Consider the following 21,951-nt stretch of genomic DNA (forward strand, 5'->3'; position numbering starts at 1 on the left):
CTCGGGTCGGGCGTCATGACATCGTCCAAGCTGCCCGAGCCGAAATCATCAAGACACCCGAGGCAAGTACTTAGTAAATATTCGCCTTCAAAAGTATCATTTCCAAGCAAGACATCATTTCCGATATACCCGGAAATGATAAGAGGGAATCTAGAAGGATCGACTCAAATCAGGATATCTTCCAAGAAACTCCGAAGAATAAGGAAATTATCCTTATTCCGCGATATTCTAAGCCGACTTCAAGATAAATGGAAATCTTCCGAGAATATCGCTGGAGAGGCGGTTTATCACCCCTATATAAAGAGACTCAAGGCTCTCACAGAACGACAGGCAAGATCGCTCTAGAATTTACACTACGCAAAGCTCTCACAGCACAAACATCTTTTTCCTTTTACGATCAAACTCTTGTACGATCAAAGTCATCTTTTTCTTAATAATATCAAGAACGCCATCTTTGGATACAATCGTTTCTGTTGTTCTTTGAGAATTCACGATTATCGTATCCCTAAAATAAAACCCTAGACAAATCTTGATTGTGTTAGTTTCGACTTCCACATATCTCCTCCTGCCGTCTGACATAATTTCAACCTATAATCTACGAAGTTTCTAATATCATAATATAAGGGTACATGCGTCTTTAAAAAGTGAATAGAAGCGAAAGAACAGTGCAACTTTACGAGACTCAATTATGCATTCGTGTATGCATATCCATTAATATTTCTCTTAAATATATGACTTTTTCATCATACAAAAGATAATGCGTTCCCTATTTCCCTTTCTATATATATCTCACGTTCCCGTACCGATGAAAGGGACCCTTGCTACGAACATTTGGAGCATTCGCTTTATAGCGTCACGGGAAATACATTTTTATGCCATGATGGATTGTGAATACAGTTATTACGCACCTATCTTCCCTTGGAATTTATGGGTTTGGGTGATACCAATTAATCGTCGATCATTAAAACAAAAAAAAGGAAGAGAAATTATAGGTTAAATTAAAATATGGGAGATATTTTATGATAATTCCATGCATTTTAAAAGGCTTGAAAATCTCCGAACGTTACATTAAAAAAAAATTACTATTGGAATCATGATTATCACTATAACTTCGAATAATTGACCAATTAATTTCAATTTAAGTGTCATGATGATTACTCATAAGTCATAAGTGCTTTCTCGTGATTAGCATATTCAGCGGCAAATATCTTTTATTAACTACAAATCTCCATGTTAAAAAAGCCTTGTAAGTTGTAATCTCTTCTCTAACGTGTGTTTCTTTTTCATTCCGTTCTAGAATTCTTGTTTAACTCAATACTTAGTAATAGTATCATTTATTAATTATCATATGTATTCTCACGAGATAATTACATTTATCGAGCACAAAAATAATTTGTTTTCTCCATATTACTAATAAATTTAATTTCACCGTGCTGATGTGTTGATACCGTTACATGATACTAAGTCAAAATGATGTGATAAAACTTTTTTTATGTAATAACAGATTCGATTAGCTATCTAAACAAATCACTGTTGATACGGTCAAATAAATTATAGGTATATCAACAATGACAACTGACAAGTAGTCAATGGAGTCACATAAATAAAAAAACGAACAAATAAAACAAAAATTAAAGAGAAAAGATAGGAATTTATTTCTTTATTTGTTCATCTTTTATATACAAACAAAACAGAAGCAGCGAAAAGGAACTGTAATTATTGCAGTTACACTTTTTTTATTTTATTCTACCATCAAAAGGAAAAAAAAAAAGAAGCAAAGATCAAGGTAATGTCCGTTACTTTATTAAAAGCAAAAAAAAATTTTTTTACAGAGAGACAAAGTGAGTGAATGAATTCTCGAGGAGACGTGTACGTAGAGGTGTATATATAGAAAACATAAAGAAAGAGAAGACAGAGACAAGTGTTGGGGTCATCTAAGTAGTGACCTTTTGTGGTTGGATTTGGTTTGGACTATCTAATCGTTATCTTCCCGCTTCTTCTCTTCTTTGAATCTCTCTTCTTACTTCTTCTTCAACCCTTAAAGAGTTGAGAGAGATGTGAGTGATTGTTTTTGGTGTTAGAAAATGGATACACCGCAAAAGAGTGTAACCCAGATCGGGACTCCAGTTTCTAAACTCAAAGTCGAGGTTTTTATTTTAATACCCATCTCTTGTTTTGGTTAAAGTTTCATGCTTTATTGTTTTTTTCTCGTTGTTCCTCTGTTTCTGTGATGGTTTTTGGTGCCTGTTCGACTTTTCTTCATTGAATCGTATGGTTTTGTGTAAAACCCTTCTCAATTTGTTGCATTTTAGTCAAAGATTGAGTTTTTGATTCTGTTTCTCGAGTGATGATGGATTGTGTGCAATGTTTTGGTTTTGATGGTTGGAGATAAATTGAGATCAAAGTGTTTTGTGTAATGCAGGATTCACCAGTGTTTAATTACATATGCAGTCTCTCACCAATTAAGACTCTCAAATCAATTCCAATCACTCAAACGTTAAGCTCTCTCAATTTCACATCTCCACCTTCTGTTTTCACTTCCCCTCACGCGGTTTCTCATAAAGAATCTCGTTTCAGAAGGTAAAATCAAAGCCTCTCCTCTGAGTTTTTCTTAGTGTACTTTGCAAAGTTGTTAAGTGGAATGTGTTTGGTTGCAGTCAAAAAGATGGGTCTGCTTCTAAAGAAGTTGCTTCCATTGGAGAAGAAGGAAATGAAGAAGCTTTAGTTGAAAATAGCGAACCGGCGCAAAGTCACAAGAATGACTGCAATACTCCTAGAGTTAGCAATGATGTGAGAGGCAATGGTTGTTGTGAAGATAGTGGGAAGGATTTGCAGAAGATGATGGACAATGTCAAGAAGAAAAGTGATACTCCAGATTGGGAAACTTTGATTTCTGCTACAACAGAACTAATTTACGGCTCACCGAGGGAGTCAGAGGCTTTTAGTTGCTTGTTGAAGAAAACTTCAAACTCTGAAGCACGTTTACGTGGTGGTACAATGCCAACATCAAAGCCTGTTTCGAATACCAATGTAGGCAATAATGAATCTGAGTCTGTTGATGTGAGTAAAAGGCTTTGTGGATACTACTTTAGCTTTTGGTTCTTGATTTATCATTGTCTCTGAAATGTTTCTCTTTTGTGTTTGTGTGTGACAGGCTCTTTCGATCTTGCACCGTGGTGTGAGAAGACGGTGTTTAGACTTTGAGATTCCCGGGAATAATCAGCAAACAGTGGGTGAATCTTCATCGAGTTGTGTAGTACCTAGCATTGGTCTGCATCTTAACGCCGTTGCAATGCCCTCTAAGGATAACAATGTTGCTAATGAGTACTCATTTTCCGTAAACATGAAAGTCGGTTTGCAAAGTTCTACCACTCCGCTTCTTCAGTCGCAGCACGACAGTGTGAGAGAAAATGAAACCGGGAAAGATGCTAGTAAAGTTATAGAAGTGGTTCCAAAGTCTTCAGGTTTAGTAGAATTGACTCCAATAAGCCCCAAGAAAAAAAGGCAAGTTTGTCCTGAAACTTGCACAAACAGATATGTGGTAAATCATTTTCCTTTTTCCTAACAATCTGTTGGCATTTGAAACGCGCAGGCGTAAGTCCGAACAATCAGGAGAAGGCGGGTCGTCATGTAAACGGTGTAACTGCAAAAAATCCAAGTGTTTGAAGCTGTAAGTTGAATACCCCAATCTTTGGCTTTGCTTTAAAGTAGTTTTTGGTGAGTCTCTTTAATGTGTTTCTCTCTGCAGTTACTGTGAATGCTTTGCTGCTGGAGTTTATTGCATAGAGCCATGTTCATGTATAGATTGCTTCAATAAACCTATCCATGAAGACGTTGTCCTAGCTACTCGTAAACAGATTGAATCCCGCAATCCGCTTGCATTTGCTCCAAAAGTTATCAGAAACTCGGATTCCATCATTGAAGTTGGTGTATGTGTTCTCATTTCCTTTTACTTATTAATCGCAATCCAATTTATCTCATTGAAAAGGCTATTAAAATTTTTATTGATTCACAGGAGGATGCAAGTAAAACTCCAGCTTCAGCGCGACACAAACGTGGCTGTAACTGCAAGAAATCAAACTGTCTGAAGAAATACTGTGAATGCTATCAGGTATATTCGTTAAACTCCATACACATCTATGTATGATTCTCTTCCGTGGATCGATTCTGATACATTGATCCTATAGGGCGGAGTCGGCTGTTCTATAAACTGTAGATGTGAAGGATGTAAAAATGCATTTGGCAGAAAAGATGGTTAGTCTTTTATTTCCACATCTTCCATAAACCTCAAGTCTCTTGATCTTTTATTTGACAAGATTACACAATCTCTGCAGGGTCTTTGTTCGAACAAGATGAGGAAAACGAAACATCTGGCAAAAGCGGAACAATGAAAAAACAACAGAATGTTGAGTTGTTCATTCCTGCTGCTCAACCTTCAACACCAATGCCAATAAGGTAACGAAACAATCTTAAAACAATCAAATATGTATCCATTTATGGACAACTCCTGATTTACTTTATTAACCTTTGTTTTCAGACAACCACTGGCTCAACTTCCACTCTCATCCAACAACAGACTACTTCCCCCACAGTCTCATTTTCATCATGGAGCTATTGGATCATCTTCTTCAGGGATATACAACATCAGAAAACCAGACATGAGTTTGTTGTCACATTCAAGGATTGAGACAATCACAGAAGATATTGATGATGATATGTCCGAGAATCTAATCCATTCTCCAATAGCTAACATCAATAGTCTATCTCCCAACAGCAAAAGGGTTTCTTTGGCTCATCTTGATTCATCAGAGTCGTCTCCATGGAGAAGAACTGGTGGCAGGAATCTGATACGTTCGTTTCCAACGTTTCCTTCTCTCACTCCACACCATTAAAATTCTTTGAATCTTTGTGATGAATGTCAACTTCTAGTTGGTAGCTTTAACTTACACAAACAACATACGCAAACATTTTACTAGTTTAGTAGTAGCACATTTGCGTTTGTTGGTTTTTACAATGGTTGTGTAATAAAAATGTTAAGTCATTTATCAATTCACAACATTCGTTGTATAATACCACAAATGTAAAAACAATTTGTGAACTAAATTTTTTTTTTTGTAATTATACATGAATTCTAAATCAATTCCCAGAGTAGAAACATTTATCAACTATTCGATACGATTTGTGAAGCTTACACTTTTTCTGCAAATTGTTATGTTCATTGGTAAAAATAGGTCTGGGCAAATAAACCGAACCGAATGTACCTAGCCGAAACCGAAGCAAAAAAACCGAACCGAACCGAAAATTTGAAAATAATTGAATGGATAGTAAATTTAATAACCGTAACCGAATCGATACCGAACCGAAATATCTGAAATACAATTATATTTCCAAAATAATTAGTTATTTATATACCAAATAATCAAAAATACTTGAAAAATATGTAAAAATAGTTAAAATACTCGAAAATAACCGAAATATATTCAAAAATATCCGAAAATACTCGAAAATAACTGAAATATCCGAAAATATCATAAGCAAAATAACCGAATGGATACTAAATTTTAAAACCTAAATAACCGGAACCGAACCGAAACCGAACCGAAAATTTAAAATATCCGAATGGAACTAAATTTTATAATATCCGAATGGATACTAAATTTTGAAACCGAAATAGTCAAAACCGAATGAATCCAACCGATAACCGATCGGTTAACCGAAAGCCCTAAAAAGAGTAAATTGGGCCACCAAAGTAAGAACTGGGCCTCAGTATTATAGGTCCATGTAATGTGAAGATGACGTCACTTAGTGGATGGACTAAAGAGTGATAAAATGAATTTGGACTTTCTAAAAGTTTTCCCACTGTGTGACGCTCTCTTCACACTGTTTCGCACCGGCGCGGACAAAGTTTTTTTTTTTTTTTTTTCGAAATCCAACAACAACCCTAGATTGAAAAAAACAAAAAACAGTGTCTGCATAGAGGCAATGTAGATGTGATTTTTGCTGGAAAATGGACAAACCTCAGAAGAATCATACTTCCCAGATCGGAACTTCAACTCCCAAATCCAAATTCGAGGTTTTTTCTTCAGTACCCATCTCTTATTTTCCTCAAAGTTCACTCCTTTCGTCGTCTCTCTAGTGTTCTGTTTTCTGGGTTTCGCTTCATGTTTCTCGCTTCAGGGTTTGCAAAAAAATTTGTTGGGTTTTTGGTTGACGAGGTCAATTTCTTGAATTGACCAAACATTTCTCATTTTGTTTCGAAATATCAGGGATTTTTTGTCTTTTTGGCAAATATTTTTGTTGTTGTGGTCTGCAAATTTGGCTCCTTTTTAACTTTAATTGGCTTCCAATGTAGGATTCTCCAGTGTTCAACTACATAAGCAATCTCTCTCCAATTGAGTCTGTCAAATCTATCTCCACTGCTCAAACGTTTAGCTCTCTGAGTTTCACATCTCCTCCTCCTGTTTTCACTTCTCCTCACGTCAATTCTCATAGAGAATCCAGATTCTTCAGATGGTAAAACAACCAAATTCTCTTCTTGTTGTTTTAGTAGAGGATGATGTTTAGTGTTGTAATTGGTGTTTTTGTTGTTGTAGTCATAACTCTGTTGATCGTGCAAAGCACTTAGAGTCTTTAGATGGATCTGCTATTAAAGAAGAAGTTGTAGTACCAGTTATTGAAGATCTAAATAAAGAAGCTTCTTTGGAAGATGAAGAAGAAACTTCCGTTGAAACGTCTTATGAGCTGCCACAGATCTTGAAGTTTGGCAGTCAAACTCCTGAGGATAGTGATTCACCTTGCACTGAAGATGTTGTTATTGAAGCTTCATCTGATCCTCCTCGAGGAGACAGTGGTTCGTCTTCCGAGGATGTTAAGATGGGGCTTCAGAAGATGCTTGATGTTCGGGAGGAGAAGGACACTCCTGATTGTGGACGTTTGATCTCAGATGCTACTGAGCTGTTAGTATTTCGATCTCCGAATGATTCAGAGGCTTTTAGATGTTTGGTGGATAAAATATCGAGCTCGGAAAGACGGTTCTGCGCTGGTGTCAAGTCAACAAAGCGGCCTAAAATCACTGAAGATATTCCAGCCAATGGATCCAGTAATGAAAATGAGCCTTTGGCTGTTCTTCCCAACGAGGTAGATTCAGGAATACATTTCAAAATGATTTATTTTTTTTCCCTCAAATGTGAATATTAACTATATTTGGGCTTTTGATTAAACTGAGATGCTTATTTGTGTTGTTTGTTTGTGGTAGTCTGTCTTTAACTTGCATCGTGGTGGCATGCGAAGACGCTGCCTTGACTTTGAGATGCCAGGGAAGCGGAAGAAGGATATAGTTGATGATCAGCAATCTGTGTGTGACAATAATGTGACTGGTGAATCTTCCTCGAGATGTGTTGTACCTGGTATTGGTCTTCATCTAAACGCCGTTGCAATGTCTGCAAAGGACAGTAACATTAATCTCATACATGACTATTCCATATCTGGGGAGATTCAAAAGAGTTTCTCAGGCTCTATTACTCCAATTCACTCCCAAGACACTGTGCAAGAAACTTCGGACCAGGCAGAAAATGAACCTGTAGAAGAAATTCCCAAAGCATTGGCATTCCCAGAGTTGAATCTGGGCAGTCTTAAGAAAAAGATGCAAGTTATTTCTTGAGAAAAGTTACATAACAGTTTGTATATCTACATTTTTGTTTTTCTTATCTGTTGGCGTAAATGTGCAGGCGTAAATCTGAACAAGCTGGAGAGGGTGAGTCATGTAAGCGATGCAACTGCAAAAAGTCAAAGTGTTTGAAGCTGTAAGCCTATACCCCTAGCTTCTCTTTAATTCTTGCCTGTTCAAAATGTTAACTGAATTGCCTTGAATTGGTTAACTATTGTTTGAGTCTCTTTTATCTCTGCAGTTACTGTGAATGCTTTGCTGCTGGGGTTTATTGCATAGAGCCATGTTCATGTATAGATTGCTTCAACAAACCTATCCATGAAGAAACTGTTTTGGCTACCCGCAAACAGATTGAATCCCGAAATCCACTTGCATTTGCTCCTAAAGTCATCAGAAGCGCAGATTCCATCATGGAAGCTGGTGTAAGAGCTCTCTATTCCATCTTCTTATTCCCTTCGCGCTCTCACTCTCTCTGTCCTCCATTAATCTGAGGAATGACACTGTTATCTTGCACAGGATGATGCAAGTAAAACCCCAGCTTCTGCACGACACAAACGCGGCTGCAACTGCAAGAAATCAAACTGTCTAAAGAAATACTGTGAATGCTATCAGGTTTTTCTTTCATCATTGTATTCAATATTTGTCTGTGTAAGCTATATTCCATGGTCTGATTCAGATACTTTGTTTCTAATGATCTTATAGGGTGGAGTCGGCTGTTCCGTGAACTGTAGATGTGAAGGATGCAAAAATGTATTCGGCAGAAAAGAAGGTTAGTATCCGCATCTCCATTTTCCATTACTGTTTATAATCCCAGAACCAAAGTCTTTTGATTTGACATTATTTTAATCTCAGGGTCTTTACTTGTTATCATGGAGAGCAAACTAGAGGAGGATCAGGAGGCATATGAGAAAAGATTAGCAAAAATTCAACACAACATCGAAGTGTCGAAAGAAGTGGAGCAGAACCCAAGTTCTGATCAACCTTCGACACCACTGCCACCGTACAGGTAATTGTATCGATGTTTCAAACAATATACAAACAAGGCAGCTACTGATTTGCTGTTACCTTTGTTTTGCAGACATTTGGTGGTTCATCAGCCATTCTTGTCTAAGAACAGACTGCCTCCGACACAGTTTTTTCTTGGCACGGGTTCTTCCTCTTTCAGAAAACCAGATAGTGGTTTGACGCAATCACAGAATGAGAAGAAGCCTCTTGAAACTGTGGCTGAAGACAAAACAGAGATTATGCCTGAGATTCTCCTCAATTCTCCTATAGCTAACATCAAGGCCATCTCTCCCAACAGCAAGAGAGTCTCTCCCCCTCAACCTGGCTCCTCGGAGTCGGGCTCAATCCTAAGGAGGAGAGGTAATGGCCGGAAGCTGATACTACGGTCTATTCCAGCATTTCCTTCTCTCAACCCAAATCAGTGAATCAAAAACAATATGGTTAAGCTATGGAAAAATTCTTGTATCTTTGTAATGTTCCAGATCCTATTAGCCTATCACTGTTTCCATAACATAAGGCATAAGCAACGTTCTTGTAAGATACTTTCATTCTAGTAGGTAATATAATATCACATTCTAGTTCATAATCTTCCAGAAAGAACATCCAAAACTGGACTTTTAGAAAAGCTAAGTTCGAAACATAGAGTCAAACCAGATACATACAGAGTTTAGCAGAAACTAAAAAGATTACTAATTTGCTCTAATATTTCAGAAACAATGCCACAAAGTACTTCTAGAGTCAGTTCCATGATTATAGTGAAAAATAAATAGTAAACTAGATGCTGTTACGTTAATATCCACCCTACTCTTCATTACCAGAAGATCTCATACAGCCGCAGAAACGATTTTTCTTCTTTCTCGCTGTCCTTTTGCCACCTTTATGGATAATGTCTCTCAAGAGTATCACTGTCCTACTCTCAGAGAACTTTTTCCTTCCTTTACTCTTGGCTGCTCCCTCTTCAAGCTTTAGCACTGTTCGCTCAATGTTCTGCATTTCTTGCTGCATCTGCTCTATCTTCTCAGACCCATTCCTCGACTTCTCCATAACCACTTTTCTATAGATATCTCTGGCATCTCCGGTCTCCTCAATTTCGTTCGATAGAATCTCATTTGTGTTTGTAAGCTGAAAGATGGCTTCTTCCATTTCTTTCAGCTGTTTCCTCACTCTAGCAAAATCAGGGTTAGTGAACTTGCCTGGCTTCTCGTTTATCTCCAGCTTGCTTTTCAGATCTCTTAGGCTGACTCTAAGGCTTGCCAATCTTCTAGAATCCGACAAAAGTCTCTCCAGAATTTTTGCATTGTCCTCAGTGCTTCTAGATAACTCTAGTTTGTCAACAACTCCAACCACTTTCTCAGAATGTGATTCAACAGAGGGATTCCTGCTTCTGCGATGAAGACGGGGGATCAAAGGCTTCTTTGAGTTTTTATTGTTGATCAGAGACTTTATGCTGGATTCTGGTTCAGCAGACTCTTCCCATAATTCAAGCATTTGGTCACTGGAACCACGACTAGTTCTCCGGCTTCTTCCATAGAACATTGAGTCTGCAACTTGATCAAGGGGAATGTCTTTCATCAATGAACCATTTTTCAACTCCGTCATCACAGGTGATCTAGGCTGTCTGATTTCACCCGAGAATTGGTCTTCAAGTTCAATTTCTTCAAACAGCTTGCGGTCTCTGCTTCTGCGTGAAGAGTTTCGTCTTCTCAGCTTCCCGCGCCTCTTTTTTTCCTCAACAACTGCTTGCTTAATGGTTTTGATTCTTGTTTTCATGTCCTGCAAAAGCACAATTCCATTGTCTAGGTTGGTACTGCAATGTCCTACAGGTTCTTGAGAGACTGCTGCTTCTGGATGTTCATCATTCTGGACGCCCTGCGGAAATTGGAAGATATTAGTTCATGAGGCATATATGCAGAAGGCACAGGTTTCACCAAATGGAAGCCACTAACGAGATTAGTAAAACCGGTCAATTAGCAAAGGTAGACTGAGAAAGATGAGGTAAGATGTCAAATAGAGAAACGGGAAGAAGTTTACCTCTCTGTGACGACCAGCTGGCGCAGGGAGTTTCATCAACGAGATGGCATTTTGCTCAAGGGACCTGACATCTTCTGCTAGAGATGCTACCACAGGATCATAAGCAGACAATTGAGTCTTCAGCTCAGTCACTTCATATTCCAAGAATCCAACTGTTTCTTTTATTTGTTTTATCTCGGTGGTCTTTGTAACAGCTTCATCTTTGAGATTTTCACAAACTCCAGTGAGTTCTTTAACTTTGTTCTCAAGTAAGACTTCACGGACAGCTGAGATCTGTAGATCAAAGTAGAAAGATGTTGCTTCAGCATCCCAAAGTCCAAACTCATTGCTTTTCTCTTGTAGCTCTGAACTCAAGAACTCCTCTCGAACTCGGTGTTCTTGGATTTCCTTGTGTAACAACTCTACCTCCGACTCCAAATTCTCCTTCAAATTGCTAAGCTTTTTAATCTCTTCATCCTGTCTCCCAGTAAGGTCACACAGTTCAGAAATCCGCCTCTCTAAATTTCCCCTTAGTTTCCTAGATTCTTTACAGTCTTTCCTCAGCTCTTCAACTGCATCACACAGTTCAGCATTTGCATTGTGTGTAGCCTTGAGCATCTCTTCCGCTTCTAGGAGCTCCATTGCCTTCTGTCTCAACATTTCCTCCTTATCTAAAATTTGATGTTCTAACAGATCATTTAGCTCATTGGCTTCTTCGAGGCTTTCCTGTAACCTTTCCAGCTTGCTGTTAAGCTCCTGACTGTCCACCACTTTCCCTTTTAACTTCTCCTCCAGTGTCTCAACCTTCTGCTTCAGACCACTATTAATGTCTTCTAAACTAGTCAGGTTTTCAGCAAAAGCTTCAACTTGCTCGGCCTTTTCCGACCCAAGGGACTGGTAAACCACAGACATGTTGTTCAAGGCAATAGCTTCCTGAAGAATTGCACCGTTTTCTTCCTCTAGTATACAAATTTCACCTTTAAGTTCTGAGAACTTCAGATGCAAAGTTTTGTTTTTGTCGAGAGCATTTGAGTAATCTTGATGTAAAGCCATGTATGACTCATGCAAACTCTCAAACTTTAAATGCTCAGTTTGTAGTTCAGCTCTTAGCTTTAGCTCCCGCTGCTCTCTGTCAATCAGTTCTGATTTCAACTGTCGGTTTATTTCCAATAGCTCGAGCTTGTCCTTTTTCAGCATTCCATAGTGATGTACTATTGTCTCCAGATCTTTCTCTACATTACGTTTCTCTGATTCCACCTTCATGCCATCTGATTGGAATTGTCCAAGTAGAGATAAGAGCACAGAGTTCTCAATTACAAGTCGCTGTGTCTCGTATTCAGCGCTAGAGAGTGAACATTTAAGCTCAGTAATCTCACCCAAGACACGTGAAACAGGAATTCTCTCTTTTGCAATCTTCTGGTCAGCTGTCTTACAATCTGCTTCAAGTTGAAGTGCCTTTAACACTTGATAGATTGCACCCCTGAAGTTATCAATCTCATGCACCAAGAATTCTGCTTCCATCTGTTGCTCAAGATTCTCGCTTTCCAACTCAGCAATGAGTTTCTCTGAAAATGTTGATGCCTCAGCATATTTCTGGCACTCAATCAGGAGTGAAAAGTTCTTTTGCTCCAAGTCTTCTATAAACTTCTGCAAGATGAAGATCTCAACTTGAGCATTTACAGCTCTGTCAAGCTCTTCCTCAAACTCCTTTTTCCTGGAGCGACACTCTTCTCGAAGAAAGCTCACGTTATTCTGAAGATCAGCCAATCTGGTGTCAGTCGATCTTTGGTAACTAGCACGCTCTTGCTTCTCCGTGGCAAGTGAGACTCTTAACTCTTCCACTTGAAGATTTTTGAAGTGTTTTTCCCTCTGTAGGTCAGCATATTTTCCTTCCAACTCAGTGAACTTCTTCTCCAAAACTCCTAGCTTCTCCTTAACTGCATTTAATTGAGAGATAAGAGATTCTCTTTCCTTTATAAGCTCGGCCTTGTCGTTTTTGAGCAACTGGAAAAATTCTTCAAAGCATTTTGATTTCTCCCTTACACCTTGAAGCTCAATGTTTGCACCAGAAAGAGATGTCTCCAATAACGAGTTCTTTTCCAAGAGCTTCTGCATATTCTCAGTCATGATTTGCAATTGAGAAAGCAGGTTAGCTCTCTCAGCAATAAACTCAGATTTCTCTCCTCGTAATGACTCACATCTTTCTTGTAGATCCTTCGTCTTCTCCCTAGAACCCTCTAGTTTAGTGTTTGATTCCAGAAGCAATTTCTCTAGAGCACCATTCTTCCTTAGAATGTTATCCATTTCACGCAGCTTTTCAGTAAGAGCATCTTTATCACCACTCTGGTGGTTGCACAGCTCTGTCAGCTTTGAGTTCTCGTCCTGTAGTTTCCTCACAGAGTAGGCAAGGGACTCGGGATCCAATCCTGCGAGTTTCACTTGCTCCATTATTGCTTGATACCTCCTATTCAAGCTGTCAATTTCATCCTTCAGACGATGGATCTCTTCTTGAAAGGCACAGCTTTGGTTAATTTGTCTTGCAACTTCTTCTTCGAGTTTCTCTTTTATCTCCTTCAAGCTAGAAATATCGCATTTCTGAGTCTCCATGGAGATCATAGAAGAATCATTTAGTTTGCTCAAGTTTTGGTTTTCTTCTCTAACTGAGCTGATGTCGACTTCCAACTGATGATTACGAGTCTCTAAGTCCCTCAACATGCCAATCCTGCTTTGAAGTTCTGAAGTGAGAACCTTTTGTTCCTCTTGGGACTGAGAATACAAACTTTGCAAACTCTTAAGGCTGACTTCGATTTCTAAAAACCGAGAGTGCTCATCTTGAATTAAAGATTGAAACTTTTCAAGCTCGTTTTGCTTCTGGAAAATTTCTTGATCCTTAGCTGATAATTTATACGTTAGACCATCTGCTTCTAGCTTTAAAGTTTCATTTGAGCTCTCCAAAAGAGTGCACTGGTCCTCTACAGTCTTCAATTTTGCAGCTCCAGCCAAAGCTTCACTACTCAGTCTTTTGGCATTTTCTTGAGCATGAGAAACTTCTCTCTCTAGATTAGATATTATTTCCAAACACTGCTGGTACCGAAGACTCAAACCTTCCTTCACTTCATTTGCCTTCACAAGTTCATATCTCAATGCTTTAATTTCATCTTCTGCTTTTGCAGACTGATTACTAAACATTTGAGCATTCTCCTCGGCCTCTCTAACCTTCTTCTCTAGATTAGATATCATCTCAAGGCATCGATTGTATTCAGCTAAGCCGGCTTCCTTCTCAGAATGCAATCTACTATGCTCTTGCTTGAGACTCTGTACTTCTGTTTCTGCTTTAGTTGCTCGGTTGGTGAGCCCCCTCACATTTTCCTGTGAATTAGAAAATGATTCCTCCAGCTCCGCTATTTTCTGCATGGATTCATTATACCGAAGAAGCGCTGCATCCCTCTCAGCTTCAAGCTTTGCAAGGGCTTCTACAAGTATCTTAGTCTCAATCTCAGCTTTGCTAGCACGTTCATCAAGCCCAGTAACATCCTTTTGAGCAACCACAAGGTCTTTTTCCAGTCTGGAAAATTTGTTCAAGCTTAGCTGATACTGAAGATTCAAGGCCTCCTTCTCAGCCCCAAGCTCAACCAATGTTCTCTTCAAGCTTTCAACTTCTGTTTCAGAATTTCCTAAGTACTCAGTCAGCTGACTTAAACCCCTTTTACTCGTGGCACTGTCTTTTTGCAGGTCTTCAGAGTCATAAAATGGCTGGATTCCAGGTGGCATTTTCTCGGGAGTGCGTGGCTCGGAACAAGAAGATGAAGCAGAATCCTCAATCATGTCGAAAGGCACTTGGTTAGGGAATGCCTCAGCCATGGTTTTATGCGCGTGACGAAGCTCCACAGTCGCATGATCATACCTCTCTGCTAATGCACGATAAGCTCTATAGAATTCTTCAACCAGTTTCATCAGCTCTGGACGTTTCTTGTAATACATCTCTGCCCTTCTTGCAAAAGAATCTGCATCTTCTTCGATGAGTTTAATCATCTCCTTCACTTTGGAATCCATATCTACAACAAGAAAATCCAATTCTTTCATCCGTTAAATAACAGTAAACAATACAAAGAAACAAATCATCAACACTTTGAGAGAGAGATAGAGGCACCTGCAAGATTCTGCTGAATCCATTTAGAGTTTTTGGGAATGTGACTATCCCACCACCAAGAGTATAACCGCCTGGACTCTGAGTGCAAGACAGTAGCCATCACACCAGCTGCTAGAAGCACAAAGAGTGGTCTAGACTTCACCCAAGGGTGGTCAAGTCCGAGGTAAGGATTCCAGGCCAGAATCAATCTCTACTAATTATATTTCAAACTGAAGACTTCTTTGATCTCTCAGTCTCAGACTTTTCACCTACAAAACTGAGACAATGCCACAATATAATCAAATTCCATAATAGAAAAATGTTTAGACTTTAAGCAATATACTCTATAATCTCTCTACAGAGAGTAATTTGGTCCAATACTATATCAAGATATCACCTAACAACAATGTAGTTTATACACAAAGCATCCAAATTCAATTAAGGTAAACCCTTAGAAATCAATAAATCAAACAAAAGGGCAAATAAAAAAACAAGATTTTTTGGTTTAGTACAAGGAAAATGTTTGTAAGAGGATAAAAACTGCAGATTTAACAAAAATGTATCACTGAAGGACCAAAAAAATCACAACTTTTGGAAGTTTTTCAGATCAAAATTACCAGAAAGAGCAAATGGGTAGCTACAGAAACTAAAAAGATTGAGTCTTTCTTCAAGCAAAACTAGAGACAGATACAAAACGACTCGTCGAATAGTTCGAATAGATTAGATCCAAATGTACAAACAACAACGAAAACTCTCACAAGTGAAGTGTCAGAACAAAAGAGAAAAATGTGAGACCAGAGAGAGAGAGAGAGAGATCATTAGAGAAGGAAACATACCGAAGAAACTGAGAAATGGCTGCAAAATGATAATGAAAGTCATCTCATTGTCTTCTCTAGTTCACACTCCAACAGCTCTCTTTCTCTCTCTGTGTCTGCAATTATATTCTTTTAGATTTGGAACTCTTTGTGCGACAAAATTAAAAGATGAGAATGATTTGACGCACAACAGTAAAAAAAAAATTCTTTTTTGTTTTTAATAGTATAAAATTTGTTATTTTGCCTTTTTTGTTGTTTCTTAATTACCTTAATAGTGAGATTTGTTTTGGAAATTGAAACGTTGAATAGAGAGTAGTAAATTAACAAAAATTAATTAGGGGTAGAAACTGATTTTTCAACGGATAAATTTTATTTTTATAAATTGGTGTAATCAATGCAATTAAGGGAAAATGATACGGTCGTTGTGTGTAATCCCCTCGTAAAACTCGATTATTTTTTATTTGTCTTCTTAAATCTTACTTAATCGTAATCCGAGATTTGGGGATTGTGCTGAAGGTTGTTAACTTGTAAGTAGGCCTGGGCAAAAAACCCGTACCCGAGTACCCGAACCGGACTATCATAAAATTATTTTCTTTAAAGAATCGGATTTTTATTTCTTTTGTGACTAATGTAAGCGGATTAGGTTATGTATCGGGTCGGGTTCGGGTTTTACCCGATACCCGATGGTGTAAACCGAAAACCCGATCCGCTTAAATGCCCTTAGGTTTAGTCTCTAACCCGATTAATCTTTTGACTATTTAGCTTTTTCCCTTTGCTCGATTCTAGAACCCTAAACCCTAAACCCGATACCCGATGGTGTAAAAAATGTATTCCACAGTGTAAACGGGTAGAAAATACCCGAACCCGACCCGAAACAAGCAAGAACCGATATTTTCGGGTTTTTACCGGTTCTCAAATCTGATACCCGAACCGACCCGAACCCGACCATACCCGAACCGAAACCGAACCGATGTTTCGAGTTTACCCTATTGGGTCCTATATTACCATACCCGACATACCCGAACCCGATCGGGTTTTACCCGAACCCGACCCGCGGACCCGAATGCCCAGGCCTACTTGTAAGTATCATTATTCAAATATCAAAGTTTTTAGAAAAACATCTACATTAGATAGAATAAAATTATTTTCTTTAAAGAATCGGATTTTTATTTCTTTTGTGACTAATGTAATAGCGGATTAGGTTATGTGTGTCTAGTGATTTGTGCAAAGATTAGGTGACATTAATGTAGGTTGGAAAATTAGATCTAGATCATGAACGGAAAATGACAAATCTGTCCTTTGCTCAAAATGTTTTTTTTTTCTTGGGTTTTACAAAAGGTAGGTCCTTTAACCTGTCACCTTCTGCTAAATTTGACCGTAGGACAGGTAAAAAAAATATTTGCATAAATTTAAGAAAAATACTACAGTATTGTTGTATTTTTAGGAAGGTAAAAGTAATTTTGGAGATTTCTTTTAGGAATTAGATAGAGCACGTTAATGTTTGTGAAAGATGATCGGTACTGATTTTTATTTTAAATTTTATTTGAGATAAAATAAAGTCTTCTATAACGTTAACTAGAACATGTCTTGATTGGATCCATGAAAAGATTTATACTAAAAATATTGTTTGTTATTTTATAAATTTAGAAAAGAGTACAATCATTCCAAAGCTTGTGACCCCATGTCATATGTTCTGAAATAGCATAATTAGAATTTGTGCATACAATAAATAATTATTTTCTTAAAAGAAAATTTTGAGCTATATTTCTTTATAATGTCCACATGTCTCATAATAATTATGGAAAGCAACCCTTTATAAAATATTAATAACCTTTCTTATTTATTGAACTACATCTTTATTAAGTTTAAGTATGACGTGCTATTTTAATTAAAAATTAGTGCATGTAAAAAAATAGAAAAATTTAAAAAAAATGATAAATTCATCAAAAATATGTGACCGACATCTCTTTAAAAACTAAAATGCCGACGATTAATTTAGAATGCATTTTCCATATGTTATATAATTAGTTTTTTTTTCTACTGAAACTTCTTCATTTCATTAATTATTACGTAAATATTTTATAAATATTGAACATCACACCATTTTATAAAAAGATTCACGTTGAAAAACTCTATAGTTCGTGTTATTCACGTGTATTAGCTTTTGATCTAATTTTTAATAATTCCATTAGCGAATGAGTAAACGATCAACACAAGCAAATGGTTATTGATCTAACTTCCCCAATTACTGCAAGCGGAGTAGTGAACTTTCATCGCATAATGATAACTGGTGCATCATGTTTTGCTACTTGTGTTCGCCTTCATGCAATGGTGCAAATTAAACCGGTTTCTTAAGCAGAAGATTTCTTATATTACACATATCGTGACCTTATTAGAAAAGAAATTAAATTATTTGTCAATTCGTTAGAAAATTGATAAAAGACTCCACACCTACAGAATAGCAATGAAAAGTCCACAATAGGTATATAATTATAATTAGATGAAAGGAGGAATGATTAGGACTTAGGAGTGTTATGGTTCGTTTTCTTCTTTTTCAATTCTTTTGCATGATAGTGTTTTATCTTACTTATCAATCTTCTTATTGAAAAATTCGGAATTTTCTTTTTTATGACATAGCTGAACATTAATATCTAAATATAATAATTTGTCATATATATGCTTAAAACAATGATAGCTCACTGTTTGATTGCCACAAAATGTTAAACATGCCATGTTAGTAAAATCAATGCCATGTCATTTCATTCTTAGAATCCAATCCACAAACTTGATGTTGATATATATTATCACAAAAAAAAAGATGTTGATGACATATATTGTGTTCTAAATACGTGGGAATGCAAGGAATTAAATCTCTTATTAGAATATACATGGTTGAATTTTTTGAAAAATTATACATCTATCAACAGTGAAACAAATAGAATCTGTAACCCTATGTGACTATGTGTTGGTAAGATGGTATTGGTTCTAGGGTTAAGAGCGCTACATCTTCCACTGTGCGCGTACTTTGTGTATAAACCACTTGGTCGCTTACGTATTGGCTTGAGTGTTTTATCTATGATGAGCTTGCGAGAAACTCGTTACAAAGAAATCTTCTCACTTGTAGGATTAATCGGATGCTTTGACGAAACCCGAAGGCCGAAGCTATTCCTTAAAAACTAGATTTTATATAAAGATAGTCGCAAGATAAGAACACTAAATTGTAGATTGATTGATTATATTAAATCCCCATATATACGATAATATGATCATAAGATGGATAGGTTTTTTACGTTGATAAAAGATGTTCTAAACTACACTGTAGTTTCTTTTTTCTATCTTCACTTGTGGTCCAAACCTACCCCATATCTAAAGATGTATCCCAACTCCCGAAACTAGGATTTTCTTTTGCACGCACACTACAAGCCCACCAACAAACATCAATAGCAATATCTTCAAAATCACAAAAGGGATAACGAAGGGGTCATCAAGATCTCCTAAAACAAAAGGAAAAATAAAAAGGAGTCACCTGAAAGTATAAAAAGGTGAGATGTCTTTAAAATGTCATATGTTAGAAGCAAATATATTGATTTTTCTCTTTTTGGTTGGTAAAAAAATGCCCCCAACATTTGCAACTCTATTATTCTGTAAAGTCCTCATATTACAAAGAAAAAAAAGGCAGAAAGATTATGGGGCCAATGCATATGATATATTAACATCCTATAATGATTAACTGATAATAAACATATATGATATATAAAAACATTTGTACATATCATATATATTTATTGATATGGTGAAGCCACAAAGGAAGTATGTAAATGTCAAAGAGTATATAAGCGGTGGGTGAATGGTCAATGTTTCTAACGATCGATGGTGAAGTATCATGGTTTAAAGGTCGCATTGTCGGTTTGGTAACGACACATCAACTTTGCAGTTTGCACCAGTTTTGTCTCCTTGAAGCCCCATTCTTCCATCTCCGGTTTAATCTTAACCGGCCCGGTTTTGGGTTCAGAACCAATACCAAATTGCCTAGATGGTTTATTGGGCTTCCGTTGCTAAGGTGAAACTATAACAAATTGCTTAACCTAAAGCCCAATAAAAAAGTTTCGTTTGTTTATTGGGTCTCGGGTTGGAGCAATTAATTTTCTTTAAGTATTTCAAATGGTTGTTATTACTTAAGTAATATAATGTTTTGTAAACTTTGTCAACCATTGGCACATCGCCCAAATGTGATTTTATTTGTTTATTAGATGAAAATGAAAGCACATCTTATTTAATTACATATAATCATATCGGCTCTAATGTATGCATCTAATAAAATAGAAGAGAGACATTGGATTACATTGATCGATATCTTTTAGTATTAATATTTTAAGAAACTCAAATATTTTACCGATGAAGTTGTTCTTAATGTTTTAGTTTAGATATCCAAAAAAATGGGTCTTGCAAAATGTGGACAATGGTTTCAAATGGATTAAACCCAAGAGGACAACGGATCGATCATGTGGTGTGGTTCTACTCTATAACATTTCGATGCGTTCTTACCGAAGCTGAACGGATCAGCCGATAGGGTTTAAAAAAAAAAAAAACGATTAGGATTACGAAAGAGTTTTTTTTTTTAATAGCCATTAGGAGAGAGCAAAAGCACCTAACTAAAGGGACCGTCTTGTGTTCTTGGTGAAAATTAAATGTACAATGGGACATGCAATAACTAGAGAGATGATTTCTTGTATGGTCCGACTGAGACTAAAGCTACAAGTACGAGAATGTAACGATGGGAAAGTGAAAGATGCGACTCGTGATCATATCTTATTAAGTACACGTACTATGCAATAAACTTGTCTTCTCGCCAAAGCAAATTACACATATCTCCCTTCAATCTTCATTTGTCTAATTTTTTTATTAGACAAACAATTAAAGCTCATTCAACTTTTTGATAAAGAAATTTAAAGAAAATAAAGAACAATTAAATGAACACTAGCGTTACATAACGTAGAACACAATAACTAAACAGATGGCAGTTTCAACTATTGCATTCCACCACTCGGTCAAAAGGAGCCTTAGTAATGCACCGGCGTTGGAAGATCGTTACAAGGAGGTGGTGGTGACGGTGGTGGTGGGGGCGGCGGAGGATACACATATGGTGGCGGCGGTGATGGTGGTGGAGGTGGAGGTGGAGGTGGAGGAGGTGGTGGAGGAGGTGGTGGAGGAGGAGGTGGAGGCGGTGGTGGCGGTGGACTAGGTGGAGAGCAGCCGAAGGATGCACAATCAATAGGATAAGAAGAAAAAGATTTACATTCAGCGAGAGACCGTTGCATTGGCCTTGAAGGTAAACAATTTCTACGATCATCAAACTCTTGAAGCCTCAGACAAGCCGGTGGCTCACCGGAGAAGAAGTTATACGAGTAAGTGAAGTTCTCGAGGCTTGGTAATCGGCAGATACTCTCCGGAATGTAGCCGGAAAATTTGTTATGCGCGATGTTTAACTGCTCCAAACTCTTCATATCACCTATAGTCTCCGGTAACGAACCCACCAAGTTGTTGTAACTCACGTCAAAAACCGTCAACTGGTTTAACATACCGATTTCCCGGTTTAAACAACCGGTTATCTGTGAGTTGGAGATAATGAGTTCGTGCAATGTTTTCCCCATTTTGTAGAAACTCGGAGGTACACAAGATCCTTGGAGATCGATGTTGGCCAAGACAAGAACCGAAACCGGAGAGTTTCCAATGTTTTTCGGTAACCTAAACTGGAACTTGTTGTCGTTAATGAAGAGAGCGTCAAGGTTTAGGTCAAAGAGTTGGTCAGGAACATCTCCTTGGAACTCATTGAACCTAATGTCGAGAAACTTCAAGGAAGGCAAAGAGAAGATTACTGAAGGAAACTCGCCGGAGAGTTTATTGTTGCTGACGTCAAGCTCATGGAGAAGCTCGAGACATTTTAGAGTTTTGGGAAGTTGACCTTGAAAACGGTTGGAGTTGATATGGAACAAGGCAAGATCGGTTAAGAGACCGAGCTCTATAGGGAGATACCCGGCGATATTGGCATGGTTTAAGTCTATACCAGCGACGGTTAAGACATAAGGGTTATCTAAAGCCGGTGCACAATACACGCCTGTGTAGTTACAAACATGAGGACCACACCAGTTAGAAGTGAAGCCGTTTGGGTCAGAAGTTATGGTGAACTTCCAAGCTTGAAGAGCTGCATAAGCTTTTAAGAGCCTAGGGTTTGCGATAGGAGGAAGAAAAGGAGCATGTGCATAGCACGGGTTTATGGGAGGAGTATCATAGGTGAAAGCTTGAGGAAGAAGGAAGAGGAAGATGAG

General features: G+C 37.7%; 4 protein-coding genes across 5 annotated transcripts; 2 read left to right on the top strand and 2 right to left on the bottom strand.

Annotated features, from left to right (window-relative positions):
* Positions 1-1,824: 1,824 nt before the first annotated feature.
* On the top strand, positions 1,825-5,103 carry LOC9321590 (protein tesmin/TSO1-like CXC 3). The gene is made up of 10 exons (XM_002883330.2): positions 1,825-2,147; positions 2,423-2,580; positions 2,658-3,060; positions 3,155-3,504; positions 3,593-3,670; positions 3,749-3,929; positions 4,016-4,111; positions 4,188-4,254; positions 4,335-4,455; positions 4,538-5,103. Exons 1-10 carry the CDS (start codon positions 2,085-2,087, stop codon positions 4,890-4,892), a joined length of 1,872 nt encoding a protein of 623 aa, XP_002883376.1. The 5' UTR covers positions 1,825-2,084; the 3' UTR covers positions 4,893-5,103.
* Positions 5,104-5,874: 771 nt separating this feature from the next.
* Positions 5,875-9,257, top strand: LOC9319444 (CRC domain-containing protein TSO1). Its single transcript, XM_021031034.1, has 10 exons — positions 5,875-6,073; positions 6,353-6,513; positions 6,594-7,137; positions 7,256-7,644; positions 7,728-7,802; positions 7,908-8,088; positions 8,183-8,278; positions 8,369-8,435; positions 8,519-8,672; positions 8,745-9,257. The coding sequence occupies exons 1-10, from the start codon at positions 6,008-6,010 to the stop codon at positions 9,094-9,096; spliced, it is 2,085 nt and encodes a 694-aa protein (XP_020886693.1). The 5' UTR covers positions 5,875-6,007; the 3' UTR covers positions 9,097-9,257.
* A 2-nt stretch (positions 9,258-9,259) lies between these two features.
* Positions 9,260-15,776, bottom strand: LOC110229899 (protein NETWORKED 1A). Of its 2 annotated transcripts, none has more exons than XM_021031023.1 (4): positions 15,647-15,776; positions 14,832-15,087; positions 10,703-14,736; positions 9,260-10,540 (listed from the first exon to the last, which is right to left on the bottom strand). In XM_021031023.1, exons 2-4 carry the CDS (start codon positions 14,929-14,931, stop codon positions 9,473-9,475), a joined length of 5,202 nt encoding a protein of 1,733 aa, XP_020886682.1. In that variant the 5' UTR covers positions 14,932-15,087; positions 15,647-15,776; the 3' UTR covers positions 9,260-9,472. The 2 variants fall into 2 exon arrangements, with proteins under 2 accessions (XP_020886682.1, XP_020886683.1); XM_021031024.1 differs by lacking the exon at positions 15,647-15,776 and adding an exon at positions 15,428-15,623.
* Positions 15,777-20,413: 4,637 nt separating this feature from the next.
* LOC110229911 (leucine-rich repeat extensin-like protein 6) lies at positions 20,414-21,945 on the bottom strand (the record flags this gene model as incomplete). Its single annotated transcript, XM_021031064.1, has 1 exon — positions 20,414-21,945. A coding segment is annotated over one exon (1,260 nt), but the record flags the coding sequence as incomplete, so codon positions are not given.
* Between the last annotated feature and the right edge of the window lie 6 nt (positions 21,946-21,951).

The sequence above is a fragment of the Arabidopsis lyrata genome, assembly GCF_000004255.2.
Source record: "Arabidopsis lyrata subsp. lyrata unplaced genomic scaffold ARALYscaffold_3, whole genome shotgun sequence".
Taxonomy (NCBI): Eukaryota; Viridiplantae; Streptophyta; class Magnoliopsida; order Brassicales; family Brassicaceae; genus Arabidopsis; species Arabidopsis lyrata.

Bases quoted from the DNA above. Each gene is read 5' to 3' on its own strand.
- LOC110229899 (XM_021031023.1), bottom strand. From the start codon at position 14,931: ATGGCTACTGTCTTGCACTCAGAGTCCAGGCGGTTATACTCTTGGTGG. The intron at 14,737-14,831 runs GTGCCTCTATCT...TTCTTGTTGTAG, and splicing joins GATTCAGCAGAATCTTGCAG to ATATGGATTCCAAAGTGAAG. The intron at 10,541-10,702 runs GTAAACTTCTTC...CAATTTCCGCAG, and splicing joins CAGCTGGTCGTCACAGAGAG to GGCGTCCAGAATGATGAACA.
- LOC9319444 (XM_021031034.1), top strand. From the start codon at position 6,008: ATGGACAAACCTCAGAAGAATCATACTTCCCAGATCGGAACTTCAACT. The intron at 7,645-7,727 runs GCAAGTTATTTC...GTAAATGTGCAG, and splicing joins GGCAGTCTTAAGAAAAAGAT to GCGTAAATCTGAACAAGCTG. The intron at 7,803-7,907 runs GTAAGCCTATAC...TTATCTCTGCAG, and splicing joins AAGTCAAAGTGTTTGAAGCT to TTACTGTGAATGCTTTGCTG.
- LOC9321590 (XM_002883330.2), top strand. From the start codon at position 2,085: ATGGATACACCGCAAAAGAGTGTAACCCAGATCGGGACTCCAGTTTCT. The intron at 3,671-3,748 runs GTAAGTTGAATA...TTCTCTCTGCAG, and splicing joins AAATCCAAGTGTTTGAAGCT to TTACTGTGAATGCTTTGCTG. The intron at 4,112-4,187 runs GTATATTCGTTA...TTGATCCTATAG, and splicing joins AATACTGTGAATGCTATCAG to GGCGGAGTCGGCTGTTCTAT.